At 41.3% G+C, this 15,362-nt stretch overlaps 1 protein-coding gene across 9 annotated transcripts in view; it reads left to right on the top strand.

Moving 5' to 3' along the window:
* gpat3 (glycerol-3-phosphate acyltransferase 3) overlaps positions 1-13,984 on the top strand; it is an 82,020-nt gene extending 68,036 nt beyond the window's left edge. For all 9 annotated transcript variants that reach the window (XM_063046740.1, XM_063046738.1, XM_063046737.1 and 6 more), the window contains exons 12-13: positions 6,974-7,053; positions 9,240-13,984. In XM_063046740.1, coding sequence (XP_062902810.1) covers positions 6,974-7,053; positions 9,240-9,345 — 186 coding nt within the window. In that variant the 3' untranslated portion in view covers positions 9,346-13,984. The remainder of the gene's footprint in view (positions 1-6,973; positions 7,054-9,239) is intronic.
* The last annotated feature ends 1,378 nt before the right edge of the window (positions 13,985-15,362 follow it).

The following is a 15,362-nucleotide window of genomic DNA, read 5'->3' as shown; positions in this document are numbered from 1 at the left end:
TGAAACCACCTTCTGTTAGCGAAAACAGGGAACAAATGTAGGTCTTTTGTAACAGTGAGGTTTCGTAAAGCGAACGTTCGAGAAGCGGGGGACACCTGTAATGCAGGTTTTTCTATTTATTTTTGTAGTATGCGAACCATGACAGCCAATTACTGTGCAGAAATTTCCATTAATTACTTTGCAATAATCATCAGATAGTTGTTTAGTAGATGCTGATTGAGGGAATAAATACTGACAGGATAACTCTGTACATCTCTCTTCAAATAATACCACTGGATTTCTTTATCTTCACCTCAAGAGAGTAGCTGGGACCTTGGATTAAGATCTCATCTGAAAAGATGGACCTGCAGTAGAGCAGAACTCCTTCACTTCACACTGAAAAGTCACCATCGCTTCTGTATTAAGTTTTCCAAATAGAAGTTGAAGCTGCAGTGATTTGAATCTGGTATGGGTTCTGCCACTGATCAGTGAGTGAGTCTTGCTGGCATTTGTTTTCCACAAATGTGGAATCTCCACTGTTTTCTGCTGTACCCTGCCCATTGTGGAATTTATTAAACACCTTGGTGCTAATGCTAAAATGGCACCAGTGACTAAGATCTATATGTGCTCCTTCCATGTGCTAAAGTGTCCTTGGGACTTTACGCATGGTTTTATCAAATAAAACTTAACTCTGAGCCTCATACAAGAGATATTAGGACATATGCCTAAAAGCTTGATCAAAGAGAGAGATTTTATGGACTGTTTTAAGAGAGAGGAGCATTTGGGGAAAATGTGTTAGGATTTTTGACTTTGGCAGCTCAGGCATAGCCTCTGATGGAGGAGCGAATAAAACTGAGGAGAGCCTTGGAAGAAGCAGATGTCTCTGAGGGCAAGATGAGACTACAGAGCTAGGAATAGGAGAGCTGGAAAAAAGAATTAAATGTTTATAAAGAAATTTAAAACTGGGTCTTTAATTAACCAGACCACCATTAATTTAGGTGATAGACGAATGAGACTGGATGAGAATTGGGACACGCAGTAGTTTTACTTGACTTCAAGCTCGCAGAGTAAAAGGCTGGTCTGAGATGGTGGAATACACAGGTCCAGAAGCTATAAAGATATGTGTGATGCTTTTGGTATCTGATGAGCATTGTTGATTTAAAAAAAAATGTTCTTCGTGGTCAGGCAATGAAAGGCTCATAAACATCTAAACAGCTCTCAAAAGCACGGTGTCAAGAAGATGGAGATACTGTCTTCAATCAAGTAGCAGTAATTAAATTATTTGCTCACATTAAACCAGCCAGTTGTCAAAGTTCTACCAATCTAAAAGCATTAACTACTGGAAAGCAGTTTAATCAAAACAAATCCCTCATGAATTCGGCTGAGTTACTTTTTTGACCCATTGCTCAATACATTTCGCATTTAAATATCTAACCAGGATAATAAAAAAACTCATTACTCTTAAATAATTACCAAATCCAGACTTTGCTCCAGTGTGGCTTTCCCAGAGCTAGTAGTTTTCATTATCTAATTGAGAGGAGAGGGAAGGAAATACAACTAACTTGTTTGGTATTTGCCATGTGTGAGGTAAGCCAGTGTCACAATTTGATAGGTGAAATCCTTCACTCTGTATGTTGGGGTGGCCACATAAAGCTTGTTCATGAGGAGAAGAGAATGTCTGGTTCCGGACTGCAGAGGTAAGAACCTTCTAGGATTGCTCATGCACAAACTTGTACTAAACCCAAGAAAACATGAAAAGCAACAAGGCTTGGAGATTGTGAAGAATATCACAAAAAGTCTGTAATTATTGGGCATGATACTTCTCTTTTGTAAAAGAGAGTACTGAAGGGAATCCAATAGAAATATCCAGAATTATGAAGTTTGATGGGGTAAACATTGAGGTACATTGCTGTGGATTTTAATTGATATTATGTAATAAATCAAACAGGAGATTCAAGAGGAACTTTGTTATAATGAAAATGGGCAGAATGTGAATGCTTAGTTGGGGCAGAATGTGAATGCTTATTTGAGACAGATGCCATGCTAGATATATCCATGAAGGAGAACAGAATGGGAGGATTTTCTCTGTGGTTTGATGCATTGGGTGAGAAGGGACTTGTTTGAAGCAGAGGAAAACAAATCAAACTTCTGGTGCTGGAATCTGAAACAAGAACAGAAATGCAGGAAGAACTTGCTCAGTCAAGTAGCCTCTCACCCTACCTCCTGTGAGGACACCGTTCCATTTTCCCAATGTCTTTGTCTGCATTGTATTTGTCCCAATAGTCAGGCTCTTGCTCTGCAGCTTCTCAGTTTCCCCCTCCTTACTGAAACATGGCTTCCCCTCAGTCATACTGGACATCATTCATATTTCCCCATTTTCCTGCTCATCTCCTCTCGCTCACTGATCCTGGTATAGTTCAAGGATAGTGTTCTCTTGGCCCTCATCAATTCACTTCTTCCTTTCCAATCACCTCGGGACCGAACTAATTATTCCAGATGTAGCAATGATTCATTGCATCTTATTCATTCTGGTGTATTGCATTTAATGTTCACAGTGTGGTCCCCTCTAGATTGGAGTAAACATCTGCACTCAGTCTCCAAGTGCGATCCTGAGCTTCATTTTGCAAGCTATTTTAATTCTCTGTCCAACTCCATTTCTGAACTGTCCATCCGTGTACAACTCTACCAGTTCAGTTTGCGAATGTCCAGCACAATCCTAATCACTACAGTTTCATGGCACTGTGGACACCTTGATCAATTGTGTTAAAATGGACTTTGTTTTCTTTCTAAAGGTGTTCTTCCTTGTTAAAAGGTGTATCTAATTTACAGACTATTAGACCATAAGACATAGGAGCAGAATTAGGCTATTCAGCCCATCAAGTCTGCTCCACCATTCCATCATTGCTGATTTATTATCCCTCTCGACCCCATTCTGCTGCCTTCTCACCGTAACCTTTGAATTCCTGATTAATCAAGAAGCTATCAACTCTGCATCAAATATACCCAATGACTTGGCCCGCACAACTGTCTTGGCAATGAATTCCACAGATTCACCATCCTCTGGCTAAGGAAATTTTTCCTCATCTCTGTTCTAAATGGACGTCTCTCAATTCTGAGGCTGTGCAATCTGGTCCCAGACCCCCTACTATAGGAAACGTACTCTCCATGTCCACTTTAATCGTACTTTTCAATATTAAATAGGTTTCAATAAATCATCATCTTCCTTCTAAACTCCAGTGAGTAGAGGCCCAGAGCCTTCCAATACTCCTCATAACCTTTTTGTTACCGGGTCATTCTTGTGAACCTCCTCTAGACTCTCTCCAATGCCGGCACATCTTTTCCTAGATAAGGGCCCAAAAAAGCTTACAATACTCTCATGTGTGATCTGACCAATGCCTTATAAAGCCTCAGCATTACATCCTTGCTTTTGCTTCCTAGTCCACTCAAAATGAATTCTAACATTGCAGTTGTTTTTCTTACCACCGACTCAACCTGCAAGTTAAGCTTCAGGGAATCTTGCAGGACTCCAAAGTACCTCTGCATCTCCTAATTTTAAACTTTTTCCTATTTAGGGAATAAGTCACTCTTTTATTCCTTTTGCCAAAGTGCATGACCATGCACTTCCCTACATTATATTCCACTTGCCATTTCTTCGCACATTCCCTTAATCTGTCTAAATCCTTCTGCAGACACCCTGCTTCCTCAACACTACTTGCCCCTCCACCTTTCTTCATATCATCCACAATCTTGATAACAAAGCCATCAGTTCCTTCATCCAGATCATTGACATACAACGTGAAAAGAAGCAGTCTGGTCCCAACACTGACCCCTGCAGCCAACCGGAAAAGGAACCTTTATTCCCACTCTTTGCTTCCTGACATTTAGCCTGTCCTGTCTTCTATCCATGCTAGTACCTTTCTTGTAATACCATGGGCTCTTATTTTGTTAAGCAGCCACAAATGCAGCACCTTGCCAAAGACGTGATGGACTGGGCCATATTCACCACTTTTTGTAGGATTTACTGTTCATGGGCATTGGTGTTCCCATACCAGGCTGTGATGGAGCCAGTCAATATACTCTCCACCGCACATCCATAGAAGTTTGTCAAAGTTTTAGATGTCATGCCAAATTTTCACAAACTCCTAAAAAAAAAGTAGCGGCACAGCTGTACTTTCTTTGTAATTGTACTTGTATATTGGGTGGTGATGGATCCTCTGAAATGATTACTGCTAGGAATTTAAATATGCTGACCCGCTCCACCTCTGATTTCCCGACGAGGACTGGCAAATGGACCTTCAGTTTTCTCCTTCTGAGCTCAATAATCAGCTCCTTAGTCTTGTTGACACTGAGTGAGAGGTTGCTGTGGCACCACTCAGCCAGATATTCCATCTGCCTCCTAAATTCTGATTTATCACCACCATTGTTGATTCAGCCTACAACAGCAGCGTTGTCAACAAACCTAAATACAGACAACAGGAATTCTGCAGATGCTGGAAATTCAAGCAACACACATAAAAGTTGCTGGTGAACACAGCAGGCCAGGCAGCATCTCTAGGAAGAGGTGCAGTCGACGTTTCAGGCCGAGACCCTTCGTCAGGACTCAATACAGCTAAATACAACATTGGAGCTGTGCTTAGCCGCACAGTCACAAGTGTAAAGTGAATAGAGCAGGGAGCTAAGCTCACAGCCTTGTGGTGCACCAGTGCTGATGGAGATTCTAGAAGAGATGTTGTTGCTAATCTGAATTGACTGGGGTCTGCAAATCAAGAATCGAATTGCACAGGGAGGTACTGAGGCCAAAGTCTTGAAGTTTATTAAACTAATCAGTTTTGAGGGGATGATAGTATTGAATGCCACGCTGTAGTTAATAAAGAGCATCCTGATGTATACATATTTGCTGTCCAGATGTTCCAGAGTTGAGTGAAGAGGCAAGGAAATGGCATTTGCTGTGGACCTATTTTACCAGTAGGCAAATTAGAGCGGATCCAAGTTGCTTCTTGGGCAGGGGTTGATATGTCTCATCACCCACCTCTCAAAACAATTTATAACGGTGGATCTAAGTATTACTGGACGATAGTCGTTGAGGCAGATTACTGCTTTCTTCTTGGGCACCGGTGTAACTGTGCTTGAAGCAAGTGCCTCAGGCTTGAATCATCTCATAGGTATTCTACAAATTCTCTCTCTTGGGATCCAAACAGATTTTCCCAACCTACCTGCATATTGAAATCCCTCATGATTATCACTACATTGCCCTTTTGACACGCCTTTTCTATCTCCTGTTGTAATTTTTAGCCCACATCCTGGCTACTGTTCAGAGGCTGGTATATAACTCCCATCAGGATCTCCTTACCCTTGCAGTTTCTTAACTCTACCTACAAGGATTTTAAATCTTCCGATCCTATATCAACTCTTTCCAAGGATTTGGTTTCATTTTTTTACCAAGAGATGCCACCTCTGCCTACCTGCCTGTTCTTTCGATGCAATATGTATCTAGATGATAAGCTCCCGACTTTGAGCTTCTTTCAGCCATGACTCAAGAGATGCCCACAACATCATACCTGCCAATCTCTAACTGCACCACAAGATCATCTACCTTATTCTATAAACTGTGTGCATTGGAATATAACACCTTCAGTCCTGTATTCATCACCCTTTTGGATGTTGGCCCTATGTTACACTTTAACTCATCCCACTGATTGCAATTTTGCTCTATTATCTGCTTGTCCTTTCTCAGAGTCTCATTACACAATTACACATTGCATCTAGTTGTGCACCAAATGCCCCATCTTCTGTCTTATCACTCCGGTTCCCATACCCCTGCCAAGTAAACTTAAACCCTCTCCAACAGCCATAGCAAACCTGCCTGCAAGGATATTGATCCCCCTCAGCTTCAGGTGTAACCTGTCCTTTTTGTAAAGGTCATACCTTCCCCAGAAATCTGAAACCTGGCCCCCTACACCAATTCTTCAGGCACACATTCACCTGCCAAGACATCCTATTCTTACCTTCACTGGCATGTGGCACGGGCAGAAATCCAGAGATTACTACCCTGGAGGTCCTGCTTTCCAGCTTTCTGCCGAACTCCCTATATTCTGTCTTCAGGACCTCATCCCTTTTCCTACCTATGCCATTGGTATTAATATGTATAATGACTTCCAGCTGTTCACCCTCCCCCTTTAGAATGCTATCGACCCAATCCGAGACAAACTTGGCACCTGGGAGGCCAGATACCGTCTGGATGCATTTGTCCTTTTCTTGTGAATGCTGTTTTCATACAGATACAGTAATGCTATGTGCCTGTGGTACTGCTGTAAATAAGTTTTCCATTGCACATATTGATATGACAACAAATTTGACTTGGTTTATTGACCTTGACTGATCTGTCTTAACTTATTTTTACATGGTCCTTTGTCCTACACCTCACTAACTGCCCTGGTCTGCTTTGAACACTGTAGACCCTCCACCCTCTCCCTTAATGACCTAAAACTTTGACTGGCTTTTCTTTTCAGAGGTACTTCCACAGTGAGTTCCTCCAGCATTTTCTGTTTTATCACATTAAACATAAACCTTTTGGGACCAAAGATCTCGCTTCCATTGTGTAAATTTTGTGATGTAAGTCAAAGAGTTTGGCAAGTTAATGCCTAAGTTAATGTGGTTGGAAATCATGTATCAAAAATGGATGTAGTTATTGCATTGTCAGAATGCCAATTTACTTACTATAGTCGCATATACCGAGATGCATTGCAACACCTTTTGCATGCCGTCCATACAGATAATTTCAAAACACAAGTATGTGTGTACCATGGTTCACTTTATGTGAGCAAGGTGTACCCATGTGCTATTCCAAAATTACCATTGATTTCACTGGATAAAAATCCTCTCAGAGGCTGTTATTTGTTGACATTCTTCTTTTATTAAAAGGTGAGATTTTAATTTGTTCCATTAAGTTTTAATTGGTTCCTCTGTAATGGTTTTCTCTATTGTCACCCTACAGGAAGGGGAAGATGCCGTGCAGTTTGCCAATCGAGTAAAAGCAGCCATAGCACAGCAAGGAGGCCTCGTGGATCTTTCCTGGTATTTAAACCTAATCATATGGAGGGTGATTAAAAAAAGAAAAAAGAACTAAGTTATTTTGAAGATTTCTCTTTTATAATGTTCAAATTTTATTTAATCTGCCCAATTGAATAATAGAGGAGAAGGGCAGCAAATCCCTTTAGTCATTGGTTGGACCTTGCTGCTGGACCAGCAAATGGCTTTTGCAAATCTTCTCTAGTGTGGGTGGCTGATGGGAAAATTGGAGATAATTAATGGGCAGTGTGAGAGAAAAAAATGCAAAAGGAACTTAAACCAAGGCAGTGCATACACTGTGAATTATAGGGTCTTGGAAAATGTTGTAGAGCAGAGAGACCTATGGGCACAAGCTCGACATTGATAGACAGGGTAGAGGCAGTCCATGGCATGCTTGCTTTTATCAACTGGGCATTAAGTGCAAGACTTGGGATGTCATGTTACAGCTGTACAAGATGTTGGTGTGACTGCGCCTGGAATAATGTGTACTGAACTGGTCCCTATACTAAAGCAAGGATGTGATTAATCTTAAGAAGATGCAAAAGAGATTTGTAACAATGTTAACAACAGGAATTCTGCAGATGCTGGAAATTCAAGCAACACACATCAAAGTTGCTGGTGAACGCAGCAGGCCAGGCAGCATCTCTAGGAAGAGGTGCAGTCGATGTTTCAGGCCGAGACACTTCGTCAGGACTAGAGGAAGGGTCTCGGCCTGAAACGTCGACTGCACCTCTTCCTAGAGATGCTGCGTGGCCTGCTGCGTTCACCAGCAACTTTAATGTGTGTTGCTTGTAACAATGTTGCTGGGACTGGAGGGCTTGAGTTATAAGGAGTTACTGGATAGACCAGACTGTTTTTCTTGGAGCAAAAGAGGCTGAGGGGTAACTTTATAGGTAGAAATTTATAAATTACAAGGGGCATAGGTAATGCAAATGGTTGCAATAGTTTACCCAATGCAAGGAAGTCTCAAACTAGTAGGAATAGGCTTAAGGTGAGAGCAGAATGATTTAAAGGGGACCTGAGGGATAAGCTTTTCATAAGAAGGGGGGAGTGTGTATGGAGCAAGCTGCTAGAAGGAGCGGTAGAGGCAGGTGCAATTACAGCATTTAAAAGAAATTTGAACAGGTACATAGATGGGAAGTGGGATGTGGACCAGGCAGAGGCAAAATGGACTTGCTTGGTAGGTGCCTTGGTCAGCAATGACAAGTTTGGATGAAAGGTCTGCTTTTATGCTGCGCGACTCTATGGCAGGAAGAAAGATTGAAGATGGGGAATTCAATATTGAGCAGGGAAAGCTGCAAGAGGTCCTGAAGGAAAATGGAGCTTTGCTTGTCAAGCTTGTGTTGTGTCTTGTTGTAACACTGCTAGAAGTTGCAAGCAGAAATTCACACTGTAATAGTGAACTGAAATGACATGCTACTGGAATTATTCATTCTTTTGCACTGAATATAGGTTACCTGTAAAGCAATTACCCAATCTACAGAGTATTTGGTTTCTGTAATGTAGAAGAGTCAACACTGAATGCAATACACTCCGATTGGAAGGACTGCACATGAATTGTTTTTTCACCTGGTAGTACTGTTTGGCTACATAATGTACTGGTTGGGCATAGGAGTACATTTAGCCAGAGACTTATTCCACCGAGATGCAACACAGAGCGTCATAGGAAGTCATTCCTGCCTGTGGCCATCAAACTTTACAACTCCTCCCTTGGAGGGTCAGACACCCTGTGCCAATAGGGTGATCCTGGACTTATTTCCTGGCATAATTTACATATTACTATTTAATTATTTATGGTTTTATTACTATTAAATTATTTATGGTGCAACTGTAATGAAAAGCAATTTCCCCCGGGATCAATAAAGTATGACTATGACTATGAGTCTCAGGATGGTGGAAAGGAAGAAGTGAACAAATGGGTGCAGAAGTTCCTGTAGTTGCATGGAAAAATGTCATGAGATGGGGAGAGGTAGCTGGAGATGAATGAGTGCTCCAGGGAGTAATGATCCCTGAAAGGTGAAGGGTCTATGTCTGGTGCTGATGAAGGATGGCCTCTGAAAGTTGAGGCTGGTGGCATGGAAGGTAAGGACCCAGGAGGAAACTCTGTTCTTGTCCTGTCCCGGAGGAGGGAATGAAGGCAGGTGTGAAAAGTGGTCAAAGACTCAGTCTATTAAATTTGTTCTTTTGTCTAGGGACGGAGGCCTGAAAAGAGCGAAAGTTAAAGCCAGTTTTAAAGAACAGCAACAGAAATACTACAGCAAGACAATTGTTCGGAAAAAAAGCAGTGAAGAGAAATGAAATGCTTGTCCAGACATCCCTTCTCAGGGTCATGGTTTACATCTTCACGTCACTTGGGTTGATTGAATGTCTTCATTCTATTTTTGTAATATGAGCAAATTTATACGCAAAATCCTAAATAGAAGAGTATCTATAAATGTTAAAGATTCAGCTGGGTATGAGTGACAACTTATGAAAAATGCAGCTGGACGATCAGTATCAATGCATCTTGTTCTTTAAAGCAATGCCCAGGGGTTTAATAACTGCAATTTGATGGCAAATCTTGGTGCGAATATTCATCTTGGTGCGAAGCCATGACATTACCCTACTGCCAGCTCCTTTAGTGAGCAGCAAAAGAAGCTGGAGACCAAGACTGTGCAACTTTGCCTGTTCCGGTGCAGGCCTTGGCTTTTTGATCAGAAGCTAAGTTTTTAAGAAGCTAATACCATTTGGAGAAAAAGAAGACAAAATGAAAAGGATTAGAAAACAATTCTTATTCTAGTTCATATATTAAGTGGCTTTCTCGTTAACCTCTGGATTGTGTTCACGTCTGTTTGTTTAAGTGATTGATCTTGTATGAGAGGAAAGTTTGGGATTGCTGAAATAGGAATTGTCGTCATGTAAATGATATCTGCAGCTTATGGATGTTCTTTGACTCAGTAGCAGTAGGTGGTGAAGTTGTGTGTTTTAGCTTTGAAGAATATTTTGACTGCCACAGATATTTTCAAAGGAAACTTAAAATAACCTGATAACTGCAGGTTTGTTGAAAGCTAGATAGATTTTTATTTGTTTAGAACATTCCCAAAGAGAGTTTAAAACCCCCAAAAAAATCTGCTACTTGATACTCAATTAAGATTTTTTTTCCAGACCAAGCTGATTGTAATCTGCAAATAAGTTAATAGGTCGAAAACACACCACAATACCAACACCACAGTATGTGAGTTAATGCCCAATTGTTTTCAAAGCAGGAAAAAGATTTGGATTTTGAAGAAATATTTCCAGTGGTGTTTAAACTAAATCTTTGTAGAATTATTTTGTTATCCTTCATTCCGGTTGCCTGGGTATAATATGTTAGGAAGTTCCTGTGCCAATTTCAGGGACTGCCAAAGATACCAAAAAGCAAAGGATGCTTTCTCAATGGTCAGTGCAATTAATTATTTCTACCATGGCGACAGGTAGTACATTTGCGCATTATTTTATCATAAATTAGGGCAATCCCTGCTTTGTAATTGCAAGTTTGTTAATACCTTAAAATGTGAAACTGGCAAAACCAATTCATTTCACACCACATGGTATCAGCATGGTATCTCATAAACATGAATCTGTTTAATATACTTTCTTTTTGTTCTGAAACAAAAATACAGGTAACTGCCTCAGCTGATGAAACACATTTTTGTATTCACATCTTTCTGACTTATTTAATTTCAACTTGAATATAAATGTGTCAATTTTTTTCCTGCTCGAGGGATGACAAAAGATGTTTTTCCTTACAAGGATGTAACAAATTGCAAACACACAAGTGCTGACCATTGAATTCTGAAATAAGCTGTGAATAATAGTTAGAAACAGGATTTCTTAAAAATTGCCTTTACTGATTCTTTAACGTGTAATCAGATTGAATGTCAGATAGGAAAGACTTGATTCTAACTAAATCGCAGTTTAATGTAAAAAAAATCCTCACCAGGGATACACAACAAGAAATTAAGATCACAGACTTTACACTTTGTTAATTGTGATATTAGATGTCCTTATTTGTGGTCCTTTGTTGGTAACGTTATGAAGAGATAAAGGATGGTCAAGAAGTGCAGATAGTTTATTGAGTTCTCAGGGATATGGCTGGGCAAGCTTATTGGTTTCCAATGCACAGTTAATTTGGAATTGGTCAATAGATATTTTTGAAATTAATGGCAAAACGCCAGTTTTTGAGGTACAAAAGGCTTTTACTGGTTTATGTTAGATTCTTTTTATAATTTACATTGTGCTGTTAGTATTTTGTATTTCAAAATTATCACTGAAATACAAAACTTGATAACCAGAGAGAAAGGTAACAAAACAATGTTTGTCTAAGCAACCCTAATATTTGGCATATACTGTGTATCTGAACCAGATTCTGGAATGTCAGATTTAAGGTAAAGCTACCAGTGTAGAAGTGGATGCAGGTGGACCTGAACTGGTGTCTCCTGAGGTTCATAAGTCTGCCTCAAATTGATACTCACAACACGCTGGAGGAACTCAGCAAGTTGGGCAGCATCCGTGGAAAAGATCGGTCGACGTTTCAGGCCGGAACCCTTCGTCAGGACCGAAACGTCGACCGATCTTTTCCACGGATGCTGCCTGACCTGCTGAGTTCCTCCAGCGTGTTGTGAGTGTTGCTTTGACCCCAGCGTCTGCAGATTATTTTGTGTTTATGCCTCAAATTGATCCTCCCAAGGAAGGTAAAACAAGCAATTCCATTTGGGCTGGATAAAATGATGAGTGTTCTGGAAAACTGCCAATACAGGCATTAAGTAGGATATAGAAACATAGAAACATAGAGAATAGGTGCAGGAGTAGGCCATTCGGCCCTTCGAGCCTGCACCGCCATTTATTATGATCATGGCTGATCATCCAACTCAGAACTCCGCCCCAGCCTTCCCTCCATACCCCCTGATCCCCGTAGCCACAAGGGCCATATCTAACTCCCTCTTAAATATAGCCAATGAACTGGCCTCAACTGTTTCCTGTGGCAGAGAATTCCACAGATTCACCACTCTCTGTGTGAAGAAGTTTTTCCTAATCTCGTTCCTAAAAGGCTTTCCCTTTATCCTCAAACTGTGACCCCTTGTTCTGGACTTCCCCAACATCGGGAACAATCTTCCTGCATCTAGCCTGTCCAATCCCTTTAGGATTTTATACGTTTCAATCAGATCCCCCCTCAATCTTCTAAATTCCAACGAGTACAAGCCCAGTTCATCCAGTCTTTCTTCATATGAAAGTCCTGCCATCCCAGGAATCAATCTGGTGAACCTTCTTTGTACTCCCTCTATGGCAAGGATGTCTTTCCTCAGATTAGGGGACCAAAACTGCACACAATACTCCAGGTGTGGTCTCACCAAGGCCTTGTACAACTGCAGTAGTACCTCCCTGCTCCTGTACTCGAATTCTCTCGCTATAAATGCCAGCATACCATTCGCCTTTTTCACCGCCTGCTGTACCTGCATGCCCACTTTCAATGACTGGTGTACAATGACACCCAGGTCTCGTTGCACCTCCCCTTTTCCTAATCGGCCACCATTCAGATAATAATCTGTTTTCCTATTTTTGCCACCAAAGTGGATAACTTCACATTTATCCACATTAAATTGCATCTGCCATGAATTTGCCCACTCACCCAACCTATCCAAGTCACTCTGCATCCTCTTAGTATCCTCCTCACAGCTAACACTGCCACCCAGCTTCGTGTCATCCGCAAACTTGGAGATGCTGCATTTAATTCCCTCATCCAAGTCATTAATATATATTGTAAACAACTGGGGTCCCAGCACTGAGCCTTGCGGTACCCCACTAGTCACCGCCCCATTCTGAAAAGGTCCCGTTTATTCCCACTCTTTGCTTCCTGTCTGCTAACCAATTCTCCATCCACATCAATAGCTTACCCCCAATACCGTGTGCTTTAAGTTTGCACACTAATCTCCTGTGTGGGACCTTGTCAAAAGCCTTTTGAAAATCCAAATATACCACATCCACTGGTTCTCCCCTATCCACTCTACTGGTTACATCCTCAAAAAATTCTATGAGATTCGTCAGACATGATTTTCCTTTCACAAATCCATGCTGACTTTGTCCGATCATTTCACCGCTTTCCAAATGTGCTGTTATCACATCTTTGATAACTGACTCCAGCAGTTTCCCCACCACCGATGTTAGGCTAACCGGTCTATAATTCCCTGGTTTCTCTCTCCCTCCTTTTTTAAACTCATCAGTTAATAACTCATCAGGGCTGATTGACAAGTTTGTGGCCTAAGGTAGAAGGAGGTGAGTTATTAACTTCAAAATTTCTGCATAATCACTCAAAGAGCTGAACTGCATGTGCATGTAACGAGAGCCGTATAACTCATCTCCTTCTACCCCAGGCCACAAACTTATCAATCACCCCTGCTGTGGACGCTTTCTGGAGGTGCAAGAGCCATATGCTCCACGACCGCTAAACTAAGTGTGTAAATGTAGGAGGGGACTATGTTGAAAAATAAATGTGCTAAGTTTTATAAAATTGACTCCTTCTATCTTAGGCCATGAACTTATCAATCACCCCCTATATCCAACAGTGGAAGCCACGGAAATGGTTTGTGGTTTTAGTGTGTTGTGCCATGTTGACAACAATGGAACCAAACATTTGGGAGACAATAAAATTCACTCACTGCGCCTATGCACACCTCTTGCAATTTGTGACCCTCATTTCTGCTCAAAACTTTTCATTGAACAAACAGAGTATTGTAATACACTGAAAAGGCTGAGAAGCTAATTCCATTAATTACAGAGTAGGATTTTCACTGTAAATTTGTAAGTCATTATGTTGCTTTGGAAAGAAATAACTGCTTTTATTTTACTGACCATTTTATTTTCTCCAATAGCTTTATACTGTGTGTGCTGCTGTATATGATTAATAAACAATTGTTCATGACTGTGACTTGCTTTGTTATTGCCACAAGTTCATTTTATCCACTAGGTAAAGTATGCATTCCAAGGATGTTGAGGCGATGTTAATATTACCTAAAACTGGCCAAGGATGGCAGCTGGAATTTAACATGGACTGGTGTGACCGGGGCACGACCTACAGAATAAAAGGAGAGTGTTACAGAGCAGAGAAATCTAGGGATAGAATTACTTGGCTCCATAAAAGTAGTGACTCAGATAAATAGTGGTGAAGAAGGTGCTTGCCCTCAATGGCCAAGGCAAGAGTACAAGAGGGATGTCATGTTACAGCTGGGCGAGACCTTGGAGAGACTGCACCTCTGTGCAATTCTGATCACCACTTGTAGGAAGGATGTCATGAAGCTGGAAAGGATGCAGGAAAGAGTCATAAAGAAGTTACCCAGACTGGATGACTTCAAGTATACGGAGAGAGTGGATAGGCTAGGGCTCTTTTCCTTGGAGTGTAGGAGACTAAGGGGTGAATTATAGAGGTATATAATATGATCAGGAGCTCAGATAAGACGAATGGTTATAGTTTTTTTCTCCCCAGCATAGGGGAGTTTAAAACTAAAGGGCGTAGGTGTAAGGAGAGGGGGGAAAGATTTAAATTGGATCTGAGGGACAAATAGTTCACACAGGAGGCTAATGTGAATATGGAATGAGCTTCCAGAGGAAGTGATAGGAGGGAAATAATTACTTTTAAAAGATGTATAGACATAGTCCAAATGCTGGCAAATGAGACCAGCTTATGATGACGTCACAATGGCACCGGTGATCCACGGTGTTATTTTGTGGGCTGTCGAAGATACTTCTAAATATAGTTTTAAATATACATCTTTCAAATTACTCTCACTGCAATCTGCAGCATATAATTTCTCTATAAGCAAAGTACTTTTAAATCAGCTTAATGATCCACAGGTTTCACAATTGTGTGAAAGGCTTGGTGGACCGGGCAGGTACTGCACCTTTAAGCAGACGAAGGTTCATTGCCATGGCAGGAAGTCGGGGGGGCCCTCTTACTCCAAGCCAGGCTGAAATGCAGAGGGATGAGGCCCCTCTCCACTCAGAATCTTGTTAGCAAATGTGCAGTTGCTGGAGAGCAAAATTGAGGACCTGATGGCAAGACTGCTGTATCAGGAGGAACTGAGGGACTGTTGTATGCTATGACTGAGCAAGACTTTGCTGTCTCCTAGCATGCCCGATATAGTTGTCAAACTGGAAGGCTTCTCAATTTTTTGTATGGACTGAGCTGCTAATTTGGGAAGGGCAAAAGGTGGAGGTGCATGTCTCATGATGAACTCTTGGTGGTTCTCCGATGTGGTAGTTTTGTCAAATTTGTGTTTCCCCAACCTTGAACACTTAATGGT

Source organism: Mobula hypostoma, chromosome 4, assembly GCF_963921235.1.
Source record: "Mobula hypostoma chromosome 4, sMobHyp1.1, whole genome shotgun sequence".
Lineage (NCBI taxonomy): Eukaryota > Metazoa > Chordata > Chondrichthyes > Myliobatiformes > Myliobatidae > Mobula > Mobula hypostoma.
The sequence above is the reverse complement of the archived record's forward strand: the minus strand, read 5'-3'. Positions and strand labels throughout refer to the sequence as shown.